Source organism: Anolis sagrei, chromosome 2 (assembly GCF_037176765.1).
Source record: "Anolis sagrei isolate rAnoSag1 chromosome 2, rAnoSag1.mat, whole genome shotgun sequence".
Classification (NCBI taxonomy): domain Eukaryota; kingdom Metazoa; phylum Chordata; class Lepidosauria; order Squamata; family Dactyloidae; genus Anolis; species Anolis sagrei.
In genome coordinates, this window is record NC_090022.1 from 6,181,479 (window position 1) to 6,200,757 (window position 19,279).

The window sequence follows — 19,279 nt, forward strand, 5'->3', positions numbered from 1 at the left end:
CTTTCCCCAGCATCATTCCCTTCTCTAGGCTTTGCTGTCTCCTCATGATGTGGCCAAAGGACTTCAACTTTGTCTCTAGTCTCCTTCCCTCCAATGAGCATTCGGGCTTTATTTCCTGGAGGATGGACTGGTTGGATCTTCTCGCAGTCCAAGGCACTCTCAGCACTTTCCTCCAACACCACAGCTCAAAAGCGTCTCTCTTCCTTCGCTCAGCCTTCCTTCTGGTCCAGCTCTCCCATCCGTAGGTGACTACAGGGAATGCCATGGCTTTGACTAGGCAATGGATCTTGGTTGCCAGTCTGATGTCTCTACTCTTTACTATTTTATCGAGATTGGACATTGCTCTCCTCCCAAGAAGGAAGCGTCTTCTGATTTCCTGGCCACAGTCTGCATCTGCAGTCATCTTTGCGCCTAGAAATACAAACCCTGTCACGGCCTCCACATCTTCTCCCTCTATTTTCCAGTTGTCAATCATTCTTGTTGCCATAATCTTGGCTTTTTTTATGTTTAACTGCAAGTCATCTCTACTTCTCTAAAAACCCCATGAGGAATTTCAGAATGGAACATCTTTTTCTGGAAGCACCTGTCCATGCTGGAGCCCTCCGGTTCCAGAATTAACTCAAGGGAGTTAATTTTGGATGGCCATCTGTCAGGGGTGACTTAAATGCAATATTCCTGCTTCTTGGCAGGGGGTTGGACTGGATGACCCATGAGGTCTCTTCCAACTCTTTGATTCTATGATTCTATGAGTGCAGATGACATTTCCAACATTTCTGGAGCCCTCCTGGACTTGTTTATGTGTGAGTGTTTTTGAAGGCTTTCATGGCTGGAATTGATATTGGAGATGACCTCCCCCCCCCCCCCCCTGCACTCTTATGGACCTTCTATGATCTTTTGGAAACTTTTAATCAGCTTTTCATGGACTTTGGAACTCTTAGGGACCCTATACCAAACCCTTATGAACTTTTATGATATTTCACTGATCTATATGAACCTTTGGTGGACTGTGGAGGGAGGGAGGGCTGACAGGGCTCCCTTGAATCATAGAATCATAGAATCAAAGAGTTGGAAGAGACCTCATGGGCCAACCAGTCCAACTCCCTTCTGCCAAGAAGCAGGAATATTGCATTCAAATCACTCCTGACAGATGGCCATCCAGCCTCTGTTTAAAAGCTTCCAAAGAAGGAGCCTCCACCATGCTCTGGGGCAGAAAGTTCCACTGCTGAACGGCTCTCACAGTCAGGAAGTTCTTCCTCATGTTCAGATGGAATCTCCTCTCTTGTAGTTGGAAGCCATTGTTCCATTGTGTCCTAGTCTCCAAGGAAGCAGAAAACAAGCTTGCTCCCTCCTCCCTGTGCTTCCTCTCACATATTATACATGGCTATCATATCTCCTCTCATATCTCCTCTCCTCTTCAGGCTAAACATGCCCAGCTCCTTAAGCAGCTCCTCATAGGGCTTGTTCTCCAGACCCTTGATCATTTTAGTTGCCCTCCTCTGGACACATTCCAGCTTGTCAATATCTCTCTTGAATTGCGGTGTCCAGTATTGGACACAATATTCCAGGTGTGGTCTAACCAAGGCAGAATAGAGCATGGGGAGCATGACTTCCCTAGATCTAGGCACTATGCTCCTCTTGATGCAGGCCAAAATCCCATTGGCTTTTTTTGCCGCCACATCACATTGTTGGCTCATGTTTAACTTGTTGTCCACGAGGACTCCAAGATCTTTTTCACACGTACTGCTCTCGAGCCAGGCATTGTCCCCAATTCTGTATCTTTGCATTTCGTTTTTTCTGCCTAAGTGGAGTATCTTGACCTTGCATGATTTATCCCTTGTAAATTCTTTGTATGTTCCCTTTTCCCATTATATGTGTGTATGTCTATATTTATGAAATATGAAGGAAAAGCCACTCTTTTCAAAATCCAGCAACTCGTCTGGCTCAGGAAGTCTCCTCATGCTTCCTAAGCTACTAATCCCCTAACGAAAGGTTTCACCAAGTCCATTTGCATGGATAATAACTAAATGACTCTATGGACCTGGGCCTCGGAGAGCAGGAAGCTAGGCCACCCAGAACAATAGGGTTTATGGACATATGGTATCACTCAACATAAAGGTGTCTTCCTGTCTGTGAGGAATTAGGACTTCACCACAGCTTCTTCCATTATGTCAGCCCCGCTGGCCGAAACCAGTTCCATTCATCAACGCACCCCATATCTCCCGATGATAAAACAAAGGACCTGGCCATTCGGGCCAAACTACAGATGATGATTCCAAGGAACTTAAACAATAAACCCTGGCCAGCTGGAGGGCTTAAGCAATCGCTGAGCCATTTTGCAAACATTCTTCATTGTTTTCCTGTTGCCTGCCTCCCTTCCATCCCATTGGCTGAGAGGCCAAAGCAGGGCTCAGGCCGCCATTGGCTCTCCTGCTGGCTTGCTGGCGTCACAGCCAATCATAATAAAGACAGCTTGGAAGGTGGGGAGAGGGGTGGGCATGGGAACTTTTTGAATCCGAAGACTGTATAGGTTGCATCTCTTTGCCCAATGGGGATGTCAATTTTGTTGGCAGATTACTGCAATCGCCATCCTTTCCAGCTGGAATGAAATAAACATCTCGGTGGCTTTCTCTTCAACTTGGTGAGATTTATTCTGCAATATTGGCTTCTCTTTCTCACCAGGCAACCCACAATGGCTTGGGCCTTTCCAAAGCCATTCTAAATTGCTCTACAACAGAATCACTGGATTGCTTTGAGTTTTCCGGGCTGTATGGCCATGTTCCAATAGCATGCTCTCCTTAACCTTTCTCCTGCATCTGTGGCTGGCATGTTCAGAGGTTCTGTTGGTAGTGAGGCAAGTGGAGTGTATAGATATCTGCGGAATATTCAAAGTGGGAGAAAGAACCCTTGTCTGTGAAAAGCAAGTATGGAGAACTCCAGAGAAAAAGTAATCAAGGACTAGTCGACACCTCACAAGGAGAGGATCCTACAGGCAACAAAGGCCAATCTACCTCTATGCAGATACCCTCACTGATTGACTTCACAAACTTCATGGCTACTCAAATGTTAATTCAAGCTTGCTAATTGCAACATCCACACTTGCTTTAAACCAACAAGGGTTCTTTCTCCCACCCTGGACATCAATCCACAGATACACACACATAATACACACACACACACACACACCACTTGCTTGTACAGGAAAAACTAGCTGTTCCACTTGCAAAAGAACCTTATTTTAAGTTTCGCTTCTCTGGAAATCCTAGAGGCAAAAAGGGAAGGAGTCGACATTGATTTGGCCCAGTGACATTGGAGGGGAGTGGCTGGAGATCGTGAATTCCAACCATTGTCTTCGGTTGTTCTTGTTTGTGCTCAGAAACAAATATTTATTAGGTTTTTAATGTCACAAGATCAGTTGCCTAGCAGTAACACAAGGAACACAAGGAAGGAGGAAAACTAAGGTTTATTACTGTGAAAGAAAAACACTGCAAACTTGGGAAAGCCAAAGTAACACATCCAAAGGATCTCAGAGCCCCTCCCATATGCAACCTTTACAGGTTGTTTTTTTTTTTCTCATTTAAACACGCAAAGATTTTAACATTCTGATCAAAGCACGTTATCTAACTCAGTGTTTCTCAACCTGTGGTTTGGGACCTCTGGGGGGGGGGGGGGGGGTTGTGAGGAGGTGTCAGAAGGGTCACCAAAGACCATCAGAAAACACAGTATTTTCTGTTGGCCATGGGAGTTCTGTGTGAGAAGTTTGGTCCAATTCTATCATTGCTGGGGTTCAGTATGCTCTTTGATTGTAGGTGAACTATAAATCCCAGCAACTCCAACTCCCAAATATCAAGGTCTAGTTGTTGCTTATTTGTTCAGTTGCTTCCGACTCTTTGTGACCTCCTGGGCCAGCCCAGGCCAGAGCTCCCTGTCGGACATCACCACCCACAGCTCCTTCAGAGGCCAGCCAGTCACTTCAACGATACCATCCATCCACCTTGCCCTTGGTCGGCCCCTCTTCCTTTTTCCTTCCGTTTTCCCCAGCATCATTGTCTTCTCTAAGCTTTCCTGTCTCCTCACTATGTGGGGGACATGAGAGAAGCCTCCTCGCAGGATTGCAAGACATCCGGGCGTCCCCTGGGCAACATCTTCATAGACGGCCGATTCTCTCAACCCAGAAGCAACCAGAGACAACCTGAAGCATGCAAACAAGGAAGCAAAACAACCAACGGTCCTTTTCAGGACCAACCATGACAATAATCGCAATCAACATCAAAGGCATGTCAGCTGCCAAAGAACAACTGCTCTATGAACTGTGCCGAGATAAGAAATGTGACGTGCTGTGTGTCCAAGAAACACACAGGGATGAACGACAGAAACGACCCAAAGTTCCAGGAATGATCCTAGTAGCGGAAAGACCACATGTGCAGTATGGAAGTGCTGTCTTTGTCAAACCAGGCCTCCAAGTCAGCAGTGCCCACAACCAGGCCCGTAGCGAGGGGGGGGGGTTAGGGGTTCAACCCCCCCCCCCCCGAAATTTTTCAGGTTAAAAAAAAAATAAACCTGGTTTACTCATTAATTTTAACAGGTTTACTAATGAATTTGGTTAACTGGTTAACTTCCCCGCCCTCCATAGACCAGCACCCGGTGCGCCTCTGCTGCTGCCATCTCTGTCTCTCTTTTCTCCTCTCTCTCTTCTCTGAAGCAGCGCGGGGAGGGGCGTTCCTCCAGCTAGCCAATCGCCTTCGGCCTTGCGCCCCTTCCCAGCCTGATTGACAGGGCAGGCGAAGAAGGCAGAGCCGGCCAAGGAGAGCCTGTCTCTTAAAGGGAACGCTCGTGATTCAATATATTTATTGTCTAGGGGCACCCTTAGAAAGGCATATATAAAGGGAACGCTCGTGATTCAATATATATATATATATTGAATCACGAGCGTTCCCTTTATATATGCCTTTCTAAGGGTGCCCCTAGACTTGCAGAATTGCTGCAGCTTGACATCCCTTTAAACTGAGCATTATGGGAGTTGTAGTTTTGCAAGGTCTTCAGCATGCACCACACTACAACTTACCAGAATTCCATAGCGTTATTTATTTATCGTGCCAGGGAACCGAACAGCATGACTTCCCTAGATCTAGACACTATGCTCCTATTGATGCAGGCCAAAATCCCATTGGCTTTTTTGCCGCCACATCACATTGTTGGCTCATGTTTAACTTGTTGTCCACGAGGACTCCAAGATCTTTGTTTGAGTCCACACTGCTCTCTCGTTGTAGGTGTACTACAACTCCAAAACTCAAGGTCAATGCCCACCAAACCCTTCCAGTATTTTCTCTTGGTCATGGGAGTTCTGTGTGCCAAGATTAGTTCAATTTCATTGTTGGTGGAGTTCAGAATGCTTTTTGATTGCAGGTGAACTATAAATCCCAGCAACTTCAACTCCCAATGGCAAAATCACCCCCACCCCCAGCAGTATACAAACTTGGGCGTAATGGGTATTTGTGCCAAATTTGGTCCAGTGAATGAAAATACATCCTGCACATCAGATATTTACACAATGATTCATAACAGTATCAAAATTACAGTGATGAAGTAGCAATGAAAGTAATGTTATGGTTGGGGGCCACCACAACATGAGGAACTGTATTCAGGGGTCACGGCATTCGGAAGGTAGAGAAGCACTGTTCTAAGTTCAATAAGCATCCTCTTATGTTGGTTATAATGCCAGAACATCCCAGGAAATGGCCCTCTTTTGTTCTGACTCATTTGTCATAACAGATCAATCAATGTGAAGTCCAATCAACTGGAATCATGTAGGAAGTTAATATTCAGAGGGTCTGTGGCTGTAAACTGAGTTTTAATGAACATTTGTAGATCAGATGGGGAACTAAAATGCAGAAGAGAGAAACTTCCTTCTTACCCCTGTATGTTACAAAACTGGAGGAGTCTGGGTTTGTCAGTGTGACCTTCGTTCTAAGGGAATGGAGAGTTGAATGAGGGATTATTCCTTTAAATTATTATTTCCATCATCATGTGCTTTTCACCTTAAGAAGAGACAAGCATCCCGAGCTCTGAGGATGACCTGGGAAGGAATCCCACTGGAGCATTGCAGCGCACCCAAATACCTGGGAGTCACTTTGGACCGTGCTCTGACCTACAAGAAGCACTGCCTGAACATCAAGCAAAAAGTGGGCGCTAGAAACAATATCATACGAAAGCTGACTGGCACAACCTGGGGATCACAACCAGACACAGTGAAGACATCTCCCCTTGCGCTATGCTACTCTGCTGCTGAGTACGCATGCCCAGTGTGGAACACATCTCACCACACTAAAACAGTGGATGTGGCTCTTAATGAGACATGCTGCATTGTCACAGGGTGTCTGCGCCCTACACCACTGGAGAAATTACATTGTATAGAGCAGGGGTCCTCAAACTAAGGCCCAGGGACCGGATATGGCCCTCCAAGGTAATTTACCCGGCTCTCGCTCAGGGTCAACCTAAGTCTGAAATGACTTGAAAGCACACAACAATAATAACCCTATCTCATCACCCAAAAGCAGGCCCACACTTCCCACTGAAATACTAATAAGCTTATATTTTTAAAAATTGTTCTTCATTTTAATTATTGTATTGTTTTAAAGTGTTTTTTTTTTTGCACTACAAATAAGATATGTGCCATGTGCATAGGAATTCATTCATATTTTTTTTCAGATTATAATCCGGCCCTTGAACATTTTTAGGGATTGTGACCTGGCCCTCTGCTTAAAAGGTTTGTGGACCCCTGGTCTAGCCGGTATTGCACCACCTGACATCCGCCGGGAAGTAGCAGCCAATAGTGAAAGGACCAAGGCAGAGACATCTCCAGCTCATCCCTTGTTTGGGTATCAGCCAGCACATCAACGACTTAAATCTGGAAATAGTTTTCTAAGATCTACAGAGACACTCGTTGGAACACCTCAGCAAGCAAGAGTCCAAAAGTGGCAGGCTCAAACCCAGAACCTCACTCAATGGCTGATACCAAATGAGAGACTCCCTCCTGGGCACACAGAAGGCTGGGCAACTTGGAAGGCACTGAACAGACTGCGCTCTGGCACCACGAGATGCAGAGCCAACCTCAAGAAATGGGGCCACAAAGTGGAATCCACGGCATACGAGTGTGGAGAAGAACAAACCACTGACCACCTGCTGCAATGCAACCTGAGCCCTGCCACATGCACGATGGGGGACCTCCTTGTGGCAACACCAGAGGCACTCCAAGTGGCCAGATACTAGTCAAAGGACATTTAATCAACTACCAAGCTTGCAAACTCCGTTTTGTCTGTTTGTTAAAAAATTGTTTAAAAATGTAATACAATTGTCTGGTTGATACTGACACGATAAATAAATAAATAAATTGTGGTTGTTTGTTTGTAGATTTTGATTCTTTTACAGATTGCATTTTGTGTTCATTTTTCCAATAAAATAGGCCTTTTAAGAATGTAAAAAACCTCCTTCTTTGCCAAAGGCTGTATTCACTGTTGTGTGCCTGAACTGGCATTAGTCCCAGTTACAGATTGGCAGGAAACAAACTCTATGCATCTCCTCTCTCTGGGGAAAGCCTCTGTTCCTGTTGCAAAGAAACTCAATAGCAACACAAGAAGAAGAAGAAATGGAAGGGGTGGATTAGTCAGGAGTAGCAATAGCCCCACTTGAACTGCCGTGGCACTTTCAAAGCCTTGTCTGGATTTGTTGCTAAATTTGCTGTGGGCTGGCAGGAAGCATAACATAGGTTAAGACATGTTCATGCACGGCCCGGATTGGCTGGCAGGACAGTCATACATGCTCTGTCATTTCTGGGAAATCAGCTGAGAATAAAGAATCGACACACTGATCCTCTCCACTTCGGCCTCTAAAGGGCGCTGCTGTACTATCCAAACGGCCTCTTTGCACAGATGCCTTCCAGTGCACACTTTGGAAGTTCAGGGCTCAAAATCATACTATGCATCTAGGCCAGGCCTGGGAAAACTTTGTAACTTGGGGGGCCGCAAACTAGCACTGGCTGCTAAGAGGACTGGCTGGCCCAGGTATGGAAGGAAGGAAGGGAAGGAGGAAAGAAAGAGAGAAGGAAGGAAGGACGAAAGGGAGGAAGAGGGAAGGAGGAAGAGGGAAAGAAGGAAGAACAAACGTGAGGAAGGGAAGGATGGAAGGAGAAAGAGGGAGGGAGGGAAAAAGGGAGGAAAGAGGGAAGGAAGGAAGGACAAAAGAGTGGAAGGGAAGGATGGAAGGAGAAAAAGAGAGAGAGGGAAAGAGGAAGAAAAGAGGGAAGGAATGAAGGACAAACGTGAGGAAGGGATGAAGGGAAGGATGGAAGGAGAAAGAGAGAGAGAGGGGAGGAGGGAGGAAAGAGGGAAGGAAGGACGAAAGGGTGGAAGGGAAGGATGGAAGGAGAAAGAGGGGGGAGGGAGGGAGGGGGGAGGGAGGAAAGAGGGAAGGAAGGACAAACGTGAGGAAGGGAGGAAGGGAAGGAGGAAAGAAAAAGAGAAGGAAGGATGAAAGAGAGGGAGGGAGGAAGCTCACATAGAATCCTAGAATCAAAGAGTTGGAAGAGACCTCATGGGCCATCCAGTCCAACCCCATTCTGCCAAGAAGCAGGAATATTGCATTCAAATCACCCCTGACAGATGGCCATCCAGCCTCTGTTTAAAAGCTTCCAAAAAGGAGCCTCCACCACACCCTCCGGGGCAGAGAGTTCCACTGCTGAACGGCTCTCACAGTCAGGAAGTTCTTCCTCATGTTTGTCATGCGTTAGCATGAGTAGCATGCAGATTGACTCTAGCCCAGTTAACTGTGTGTGTGATGAAATGGCTCATAAAAGAAAAACACACGAGACTTCGGCTTAAAGTAGAAAAGAAAATATTGTAGTATTGGCAGCATACAAAAACAAAGTAGCAGGATTGCTGTTTCCACAAAAGTAACATGAAACAATATCTTCTGAGAGATACCACTACTCAGCTGAGATAAGCAGGAATCCTTGTCCTCTTCTCATGGCTGTGTCTTCGCAGGACATCTGCAGCATAGTCCCCGGCTTACACAAAGCAGAATGGCACAGAGGCATAGATGCACAAACAGCATAAACGCACAATGGCAAAGAACTAAACACACAGTAGCTATCTTTATACACATGAAAATAACACTCTCAATTAACTCTTCAATTAACTGAAACAGCTGTAGCACAAACAGCCTTGAACCTTACAGCAACTTAAAGTTATAGCACAAACAACATTGATCCTTACAACAACTTAGATAAAGTACGTTGCAGCCTCTTAGTAGCAACAATGTTCAGATGGAATCTCCTCACTTGTAGTTTGAAGCCATTATTCCGCGTCCTAGTCTCCAGGGAAGCAGAAAACAAGCTTGCTCCCTCCTCCCTGTGGCTTCCTCTCACATATTTATACATGGCTATCATATCCCCTCTCAACCTCCTCTTCTTCAGGCTAAACATGCCCAGCTCCTTAAGCCGCTCCTCATAGGGTTTGTTCTCCAGACCCTTGATCATTTTAGTCGCCCTCCTCTGGACACATTCCAGCTTGTCAATATCTCTCTTGAATTGTGGTGCCCAGAATTGGACACAATATTCCAGGTGTGGTCTAACCAAAGCAGACTAGAGCATGGGGAGCATGACTTCCCTGGATCTAGACACTATGCTCCTATTGATGCAGGCCAAAATCCCATTGGCTTTTTTTGCTGCCACATCACATTGTTGGCTCATGTTTAACTTGTTGTCCACGAGGACTCCAAGATCTTTTTCACACGTACTGCTCTCAAGCCAGGCATTGTCCCCCATTCTGTATCTTTGCATTTCGTTTTTCCTGCCAAAGTGGAGTATCTTGCATTTGTCCCTGTTGAACTTTTGTTAGTTTTGGCCCTTCATCTCTCTCATCTGTTAAGATCGTTTTGAATCCTGCTCCTGTCCTCTGGAGTATTGGCTCTCCCTCCCAATTTGGTGTCATCTGCAAACTTGATGATCATGCCTTCTGAAACAGGATGAGGGTCATGTATAAATATGTGAGGGGAAGTCATAGGAAGGAGGGAGCGAACTTGTTTTCTGCTTCCTTGGAGACTAGGACACAATGGAACAACGGCTTCAAACTACAAGAAAGGAGACTCCATTTGAACATGAGGAAGAACTTCCTGACTGTGAGAGCTTCTCTCTGCCCCGGAGTTTGGTGGAGGCTCTTTCTTTGAATGCTTTGAAGAAGAGGCTGGATGGCCATCTGTTAGGGGTGCTTTGAACAGAAAGGGGTCAGACTGGGTGGCCCAAGAGGTCTCTTCCAACTCTAGGATTCTATGATGAATCTGTATAAATAAAAATGTAATGTTCGTTTGTGGTATCCACAGAACTAAAAAACCACTGGATGAATTGACACCAAATTTGGACACGATACACCTAACAACCCAATGTATGCTCTCCACTCAAAAAAATTATTTTGTCATTTGGGAGTTGTAGTTGCTGGGATTTGTAGTTCACCTACAATGAAAGAGCATTATGAACCCCACCAACGATGGAATTGAACCAAACTTGGCACACAGTTCTCCCATGACCAACAGAAAATACTGGGAGGGTTTGGTGGGCAGTGTCCTTTGGTTTTGGAGTTGTAGTTCACCTACATCCAAAGATCACTGTGGACTCAAACAATGATGGATCTGGACCAAACTCTACACAAATTACTCAATATGCCCAAATGTGAACACTGGTGGAGTTTGGGGAAAATAGAATCTTGACACTTGGGAGTTGTAGTTGCTGGGATTTATAGTTCTCCTACAATCACAGAGCATTCTGAACCCCACCAATGATAGAATTGGGCCAAACCTCCCACACAGAACCCCCATGTGGGCACAGCAACGCGTGGCATGGGACGGCTGGTATGTTAACTATATTTGTTTACATTCAGTAGACAGTGAAGCAATTATTAGTATATTGTAATATTCCAGGAGAAGCCTTGGCTTGAATTGGGGAGAAGTCCATCCTATTTTAAATACCATTTTTATTTTATTTGTAAGGATATGGAGGTGGGGAGAGGGGATGGGAAAAGTGGCCTTGGGGATTGATTTGGTCGTTGTATCAGTGTCTGTTTTGTTATATTATATCCATGTTGGGATGTGAGTTGCTTCACTAAAAAACTGAAGCACTTTTGTCAACAGTGTATCCTCCTCATCCTCATCTAAGGTCTCAGGATCGGCCCAGAAACTAGACATCCCAAGGCGAGAACCAGATCCCTTTCGATGTATTGTCGAAGGCTTTCATGGCTGGAATAACTAGATTCTTTTGGGGGTTTTCGGGCTTTATGGCTATGTTCTAGAGGTATTTTCTCCTGACGTTTCGCCTGCATCTATGGCAAGCATCCTCAGAGGTAGTGAGGTCTGTTGGAACTAGGAAAATGGGTTTATACATCTGTCGAATGACCAGGGTGGGACAAGGGACTCTTGTCCGCTGGAGCTAGCTGTGAATGTTTGGGGTGGGGCAAAGAGCTCTTCTCTGCTGGAGCTAGGTGTGAATGTTTCAACTGACCTCCTTCATTAGCATTTGAAGGCCTGGCTGAGCCTGGGGGAATCTTTTGTTGAGAGGTGTTTAAGATGTGCCTGGTTTGAGAACACAGAAATGCTGGACCACTCCAACAACCAGCATGTCAGACTACAGAGAGAAGCCATTGAAATCCACAAGCATGTGGACAATTTCAACAGAAAGGAAGAGACCATGAAAATGAACAAAATCTGGCTACCAGTATTAAAAAAATCTAAAATTACAACAGCAAAACAGCAGAGAGGAAACAACCAGGCACATCTTAAACACCTCTCAACAAAAGATTCCCCCAGGCTCAGCCAGGCCTTCAAATGCTAATTTTTTATTTTATTTTTTTGGTCGTATCAGGAGCGACTTGAGAAACTGCAAGAGAGGAGATTCCATCTGAACATGAGGAAAAACTTCCTGACTGTGAGAGCCGTTCAGCAGTGGAACTCTCTGCCCCGGAGTGTGGTGGAGGCTCCTTCTTTGGAAGCTTTTAAGCAGAGGCTGGATGGCCATCTGTCAGGGGTGATTTGAATGCAATATTCCTGCTTCTTGGCAGAATGGGGTTGGACTGGATGGCCCATGAGGTCTCTTCCAACTCTAGGATTCTATGATTCTATGATTCTAAGTCGCTTCTGGTGTGAGAGAATTGGCCGTCTGCAAGGACATTTCCCAGGGGACGCCCAGATGATTTGATGTTTTTATCATCCCTGTGGGAGGCTTCTCTCATGTCCCCGCATGAGGAGCTGGAGCTGACAGAGGGCGCTCATCCGCCTCTCCCCGGATTTGAACCTGCGACCTGTCGGTCTTCAGTCCTGCCGGCACAGGGGTTTAACCCACTGAGCCACCGGGGGCTCCCTTCAAATGCTAATGAATGTGGTCAGTTGAAACATTCACACCTAGCTCCAGCAGACAAGAGTCCTTTGTCCCACCCTGGTCATTCCACAGATATATAAACCCATTGTCCTAATTCCAACAGACATCACTACCTCTGAGGAGGCTTGCCATAGATGCAGGCGAAACGTCAGGAGAGAATGCCTCCAGAACATGGCCCTATAGCCCGAAAAAACCCACAAGAACCTAGAGATCCCTTTCGTTTTCACCCAGGGCTCTGGCCATGCTGTCGGCGCTGAGTCTGCCCGGAAACCGCTGACGCCACGGAAAACTCGGCCTCCTATTGGTGGGTTGTTTCTCCCCTGAGCCAATCCGCGCTCGTTGCGCTTCTAACCTTTGCGCCTCCACGAAGAAGGAAGAAACTTTCCTGCTGGCAATGGCGTTGCTGTTGTTGCTCCGGGTTGTGGCTCTGCTTCTTTTCCTCGGAGACCAGGGAATCGCCCTCCCGCGCCCAGCTCCCACTGGTGAGAGATTTCAACCCACTTCTTCTTAGGCTTTGCTAGGAAAAAGTTGGCGAAACTTTTGTTCCTACAGCCTTCTGCATTGCTTTCGCTTTTGACAAAAGGGGAGAAGGGGAAGAAGAGATACATTGAACCAAGCTGCATCTATACTTCCAAATTAATCGGGTTGGAGACCACTCGAGCTGCCATGGCTCAGTGCTGGGGAATCGTGGGATATATAGTTTTGCAAGGCACTGCCAGCTACAGCTGCCAAGATCCCTATAGCATTAAGCCTTGGCAAGGAAAGTGGGGCCAAGCTGCATGAACTCTGCACTGTAGACGTGCCTGGTGACAACAATCTGCCAAAGAATTGTTGAAGACTTTCATGGCCGGAATCACTGGGCTGTTGTAGGTTTTTCGGGCTATATGGCTATGTTCTAGAGGCATTTTCTCCTGACGTTTCGCCTACATCTATGGCAAGCATCCTCAGAGGTAGTGAGGTCTGTTGGAACTAGGAAAAAGGGTTTATATTAGGCCTGGGTAACAACGCAAAAATTTGTTTCTAAAATCGATTTGTATTTGGGGGGTTTTTGCATTTCGATATTTAAAATAATTACAAAACTTTCCTTTAAAAAAGTTCAGTATTTACAAAATTTCGTTAATATTAACGAATCGATTCGTTAAGATGGCGGACCCCTCGTGCATGCGCAAATCACTTCCGAAACTTCGTTATTGATGCGGGGGTCGATTCATTAAGGTGATAACGAACCGATTCGTTAAAATGACGCACACACAGGCACACAAGATTCTTTTCTTTTTTTAGATTATTTTTTGAATTTTTTGAAGAATAAAAGAGAAATATTTATCAGAAATATTTAAAAATGGAAAATTAACAAAAAACTTGCCCTCTTGTGGAGCGAACACAGCCACAGGACAGGGAGAAACGCGCGCACACAGGCACACAAGATTCTTTTCCTTTTTTAGATTATTTTTTGAATTTTTTGAAGAATTAAAGAAAAATATTTATCAGAAATATTTAAAAATGGAAAATTAACAAAAAGCTTTCCCTGCCCTGTTGTAGGGCGAAAACAGGGCAAAGCCTCCCCGCTGCTCCCAGCCCAGGTCTCACAACCGCCCTCGCTCTCCCAACAACAATGAATGAATCAATGTGAATGAATGAATGCAAGCAATGAATGAAAGCAAGCAATGAATGAATGCAAGCAATGAATGAATCCAAGCCAAGCCAAGCCTCCCTCCCGAACCTCCTGTCTCCTCCCTCGCCTTCGCAATGAGCAATGCGGCCACGCGGAGCCGCTTTTAAAGGGTAGCCCGCCCAATCACAATCAGCCACGGTGCTTGGGAGCGCCGGATTGGCTCCCAGGGCACCCAGCATCCTCCATCCCTTAAACGTCATTTCCGAAATGGGTGGAAGCTCGTAAAAAGGATGGAGGATGCCATTTCGATATTGAAAAACCCTTCCGGGTTTGAAAATATGTTTTGAAATCATTTTGTAATTGTTAAAAATAACGAATATTTAACTAATTACAAAATTAACGAACGAAACCGCCCAGGCCTAGTTTATATATCTGTGGAATGACCAGGGTGGGACAAAGGACTCTTGTCTGCTGGGGCTAGCTGTGAATGTTTCAGCTGATCACTTTGATTAGCATTCAATGGCTTGGAAGTGCCTGGGGGGAATCTTTTGTTGAGAGTGATTTTATGTGCCTGTTTGTTTCCCCTCTGTTGTTTTGCTGTTGTAATTTTTGAGTTTTTTAATACTGGTAGCCAGATTTTGTTCATTTTCATGGTCTCTTCCTTTCTGTTGAAATTGTCCACATGCTTCTTGTGGATTTCAATAGCTTCTCTGTGTAGTCTGACATGGTGGTTGTTGGTGTGGTCCAGCATTTCTGTGTTCTCAAATAAAATGCTGTGTCCAGGTTGGTTCATCAGGTGCTCTGCTATGGCTGACTTCTCAGGTTGAAGTAATCTGCAGTGCCTTTCATGTTCCTTGATGCATGTCAAGGAAAATCCAACCAATGCTCCGTTCAGCAAAGGACAACAGGGATCCTCTCCCCTCTGCAGGAGTCTACCGTGTACCATGCAGCTGTGGACAAGTCTACATGACTGTGGCCTGGATCACCGTAGCTAGGTCGTCCCTGGACAGGTCGGGGGCCAGCCGACTAGCCTGCCGCAGATGAAAGAAGGCGGTTCTGCTCACGGCGGAGACCTGGGGCTCCATCGTCAGCAGAGGGTCCAAGAGGACTCCCAGACTCTTTACCAATGATGACGGGCGTAGCGCCTCACCATCCAGGGTAGGCAGCTGGATGTCCCCACTGCCCGGTCGACCCAGCCATAGAACCTCCATCTTTGCTGGATTCACCCTCAACCTGCTGGCACGCAGCCATCCAGTAATGGCCTCGAGGCACTGATGGAAATAATCGGGTACAGAGTCCGGTCTGCCCTCCATCCTCAGCACCAGCTGACTGTCATCAGCGTACTGGTAACACTCCAGCCCAAAACCTCGAACCAGCTGAGCAAGTGGTCGCATATAGATGTTAAACAACAGAGGGGAGAGAATGGCCCCCTGGGGAACCCCACAAGAGAGAGGGGGGGACCTCTCGGAGACCAGGCCTCCCCTCTCCACTCGCTGTCCACGGTTGTGAAGAAAGGAGGACAGCCAGTTTAAAGCTCCCCCCCTGACTCCAGCAACAGCAAGGCGGTGAGTCAAAAGATGATGGTCGACTGTGTCAAATGCTGCTGTGAGATCCAATAACACAAGCAGCGCTGACCCGCCCTGGTCAAGCTGGCATCGAAGGTGATCCGTGATGGAGACCAGCACAGTCTCTGTCCCGTGCCCCGCTTATGAGAACTACCACTCCTCTTGGCGTCCCAGGTGAATATAGCATTGAACGACACATGCAGAATAATCACAGGATGTCTTAAACCCACACCTGTTGATAAACTCTACAAGCTAGCTGGCATGCCCCCCCCCCCATGATGTGCAATGGGAAGTTGCTGCTAAATGTGAGAGAAATAAGGTTGAACCCTATGAAAGCCACCCCCTCCATGGGTACCAGCCTCCTCCCAGTAGACACCAATCAAGGAAAACCTTTATGAGAACTACCACTCCTCTTGGCATCCCCCCAGCAACTGCTAGACCAGGAAACCCCAACTGGATGGCCCTCCATGAGAGAGCTTCTTCCTCCAGGGGCAAACCCAGAATGGGCAAGTTCCCCCCTCCTATGCGGGGTACCCCAAGGTGCAATTCTCTCCCCTCTTCTTTTCAACATCTACGTTAGACCCCTTGCCAGTTTGGCTCGGAGATTCGGCCTGGACTGCTATCAATATGCGGATGACACCCAACGCCTGTTGCTCTTGGAGCCTGGAGTAACGTCGATACCTGACAATTTCACCTTATGCCTGGAGGCTCTGTCGAACTGGTTACGTGCTAGCAGACTGAAGGTGAATCCGGCGAAGACTGAGATCCTGTGACATGGCCACCCAATAGGTCCCACCCATCCGTTACCTATCCTTGATAGCGCTGCTTTATCTCCATCACCTACCGTTAAAAGCCTAGGTGTTGTTTTGGATTCACAGGTGACAATGGAATCTCAGGTCGCTGCTGCCAGCAAATAGGCCTTTTTCCATCTACGACAAGCAAGGCAACTGGCACCTTACCTGTTGGATGAGGCTCTGGCAACAGTCATCCATGCCACAGTCACATCTAGGCTGGACTATTGTAACGCCTTGTATGTTGGCCTTCCTATTTCTACAACCCAAAAGCTCCGTATTGTCCAGAATGCTGCAGCCAGGTTGCTCACAAAAACGCCCATGAGATGCCATATAACACCAGTGCTGCGACATCTACACTGGCTCCCAATTGAGTATCCTGGTTTATATAAGATGCTGGTCCTGGCCTTTAAAACCTTATATGGCCAGGATCCATTGTATCTTAGAGACCGTCTCTCCTTCTACCATCATTGGAGGTCGCCACGGCCATCCCAACACCATTTGCTCTATATACCGGGTCCTAGGGAAGTGCACTTGGAAAGCACCAGACGCAGATGGGCTTTCTCTATTTCTGCCCCTGCCTTATGGAATTCCTTGCCTCCCTATTTGAGAGCCATGAGCGACTTGGGGCATTTTGTCCTGGCACTTAAGACCTGGCTTTTTACTAGAGCATTTGACCCATGTTAATTTTAATATTTGTATGTATGTGTTTTATCCTGTATAATTTCTGCAATGTAAATCGCCTGGAGCATCTCGGATGGAGGGTGATTAATAAGTGATTAAAGATGATGATGATGATGATGATATATTTTGATGCTATAGAATCTTATCTGGTTCCTTCATAGCTGCCCTTCCCAGTCCTGGTCTTTTTTCTGATTTTATTAGAGCTATTCTGGTTAATGATTGAGCAAAGGCATCTGGTCCAACTAACCTGTCTGAACATATCTTGCTTTATGAGCCAACTAGAAGGGAACAATGATTTCAAAGTACAAGACAGGAGATTCCATCTGAACACGAGGAAGAACTTCCTGATTGTGAGAGCTGTTCAGCAGTGGAACTCTCTGCCCTGGACTGTGGTTTAGGCTCCTTCTTTGGAAGCTTTTAAACAAAGGTTGGATGGCCATCTGTCAGGGGTGCTTTGAATGTGATTTTCCTGCTTCTTGACGGGGTTGAACTGGATGGCCCATGAAGTCTCTTCCAACTCTGTGATTCTACAATTCTATAAGATTGGCAGGAGAGGCCCAGCTCTTGGTCCCATCCTCCTCACAAGCTCGACTGGTGGGGACGAGAGAGAGGGCCTTCTCAGTGGTGGCCCCTCAGCTGTGGAACTCCCTCCCCAGTGACATCAGCCTGGCCTCATCCCTCCTGGTCTTCAGAAAAAGGTTAAAGACCTGGCTCTTTACACAGGCGTTAGGAGAATAGGATAACACGAAATGGACCTCAACAGCTTGATTAATGGCCATGAGAAAGTCAATAAGTATAGAAACCAAGGCTCAGCACTTTGTTATGTTTTTAATCTGTTGTGTGTTTTTAATTTGTTTTATTGCTTTTATGTATGTTTATGGTTTATATGTTTTAACTGCTTTATATGAAGTTTGATATGGCATGTTTTAGGGTTGTTTTATGATGATGCATCATTTAATTTTTGCCGTAGTTTGTAAACTGCCTTGAGTCCCCTGTGAGGTGAGAAAAGTGGGGTATAAATGAAGTAAGTAAGTAAGTAAATAAATAAATAAGGCATGGACAATCTTGAACCGCCAGTATTTTTATGTCTTTATTGTCTATTTTAAAGTTACGTAAATCATCTGTGGCCATTATTTTGGTTTTCAGACTGTTAAACTGTAAACCTGCCTTTGCCCTTTCTTCCTTGACTTTCTTCAATGCTCATTCCAACGTTTTGCTTTTTTCTGCATATCCTCCCTCCAGTTTTCATGCCTCCTTCCTCTGAGTCTAATCCTGCTTTGCGTTTGGTATTTTCAGCATACAAGTTTAATAGTTAGGGTGATAAAATGCAGCCTTGCCCTACGGTCTTGGATAGACGTGGTAGACTTTTCTTGATAATCCATCCTTTTCTCCAGACTTGCCACTATTTCAAGTGTTTTACTAACTTTTAAACTGATTTCTTGGCAGGCACTACTTCAGTACATTCGTATGATGCCCCTTTTCTTCCTTTGCAGTCTCCTCACGCTCCTCCTTCCACTCCTTGAGATACTTCTATACCGCAGCATCAGAGGATAATGAATGGCTTCCTTCATTCACCATTGTTGGATATATGGATGACAAGCGGATCTGTCAATATGACAGCACCGTGCAGGTGAAACGTCCTTGTGTTTCCTGGATGAAGAAGGTGGTGAAAGACGATCCCCACTACTGGAAGGATGAAACCGAGGTGTCCCAGAATGCAGAGCTATTCTTCAAAGAGAGCCTGGTGACGGCAAAGAATCGTTATAACCAGAGCGGAGGTAAGTACCGGCCAAGAGCAAGGAGTGGTAATCTGCCATCTCCTTCCCAGGGTTAATATGGACTCTCTAAACCAGCAAAGAGGAGAAAAGGGGTCCTGACAGGAGAGAAATTCCTCTTTCTCTACCTCACACCACTGGTCTGTTTGCCTAACTGAAAACTGTAGAAGTCAAGCGGGGCAACTTTTTTGTCCGCTTAGTACTAAAGATTAACAGAATGGTATGGTCCACATCAGTGGTAATCTAAGCAAGGCACAACAACCAGATTTACCTTTTCCAGTCAGTCATGGTGCAACAAACAACTGGCAAGATACCCTAGTGCAGTGTTTCTCAACCTGGGGGTCAGGACCCCTGGAGGGGTCACGAGGGAGTGTCAGAGGGGTCGCTGAAAACCATCAGAAAATGCAGTATTGCTCAGGGGGTTTCTGTGTGGGAAG

General features: G+C 46.1%; 1 protein-coding gene across 4 annotated transcripts in view; it reads left to right on the top strand.

The window, feature by feature from the left end:
• Positions 1–12,765: 12,765 nt before the first annotated feature.
• Positions 12,766–19,279, top strand: part of LOC132770245 (major histocompatibility complex class I-related gene protein-like) — a 159,779-nt gene continuing 153,265 nt past the window's right edge. For 2 of the 4 annotated variants that reach the window (XM_067465338.1, XM_067465341.1), the window contains exons 1-2: positions 12,768–12,897; positions 18,561–18,845. In XM_067465338.1, the coding sequence (XP_067321439.1) occupies positions 12,810–12,897; positions 18,561–18,845 (373 nt within the window). In that variant the 5' untranslated portion in view covers positions 12,768–12,809. Of the gene's footprint in view, positions 12,898–18,560; positions 18,846–19,279 lie in introns of all 4 variants that reach the window. The other 2 variants (XM_067465337.1, XM_067465339.1) reach the window with 2 other exon arrangements.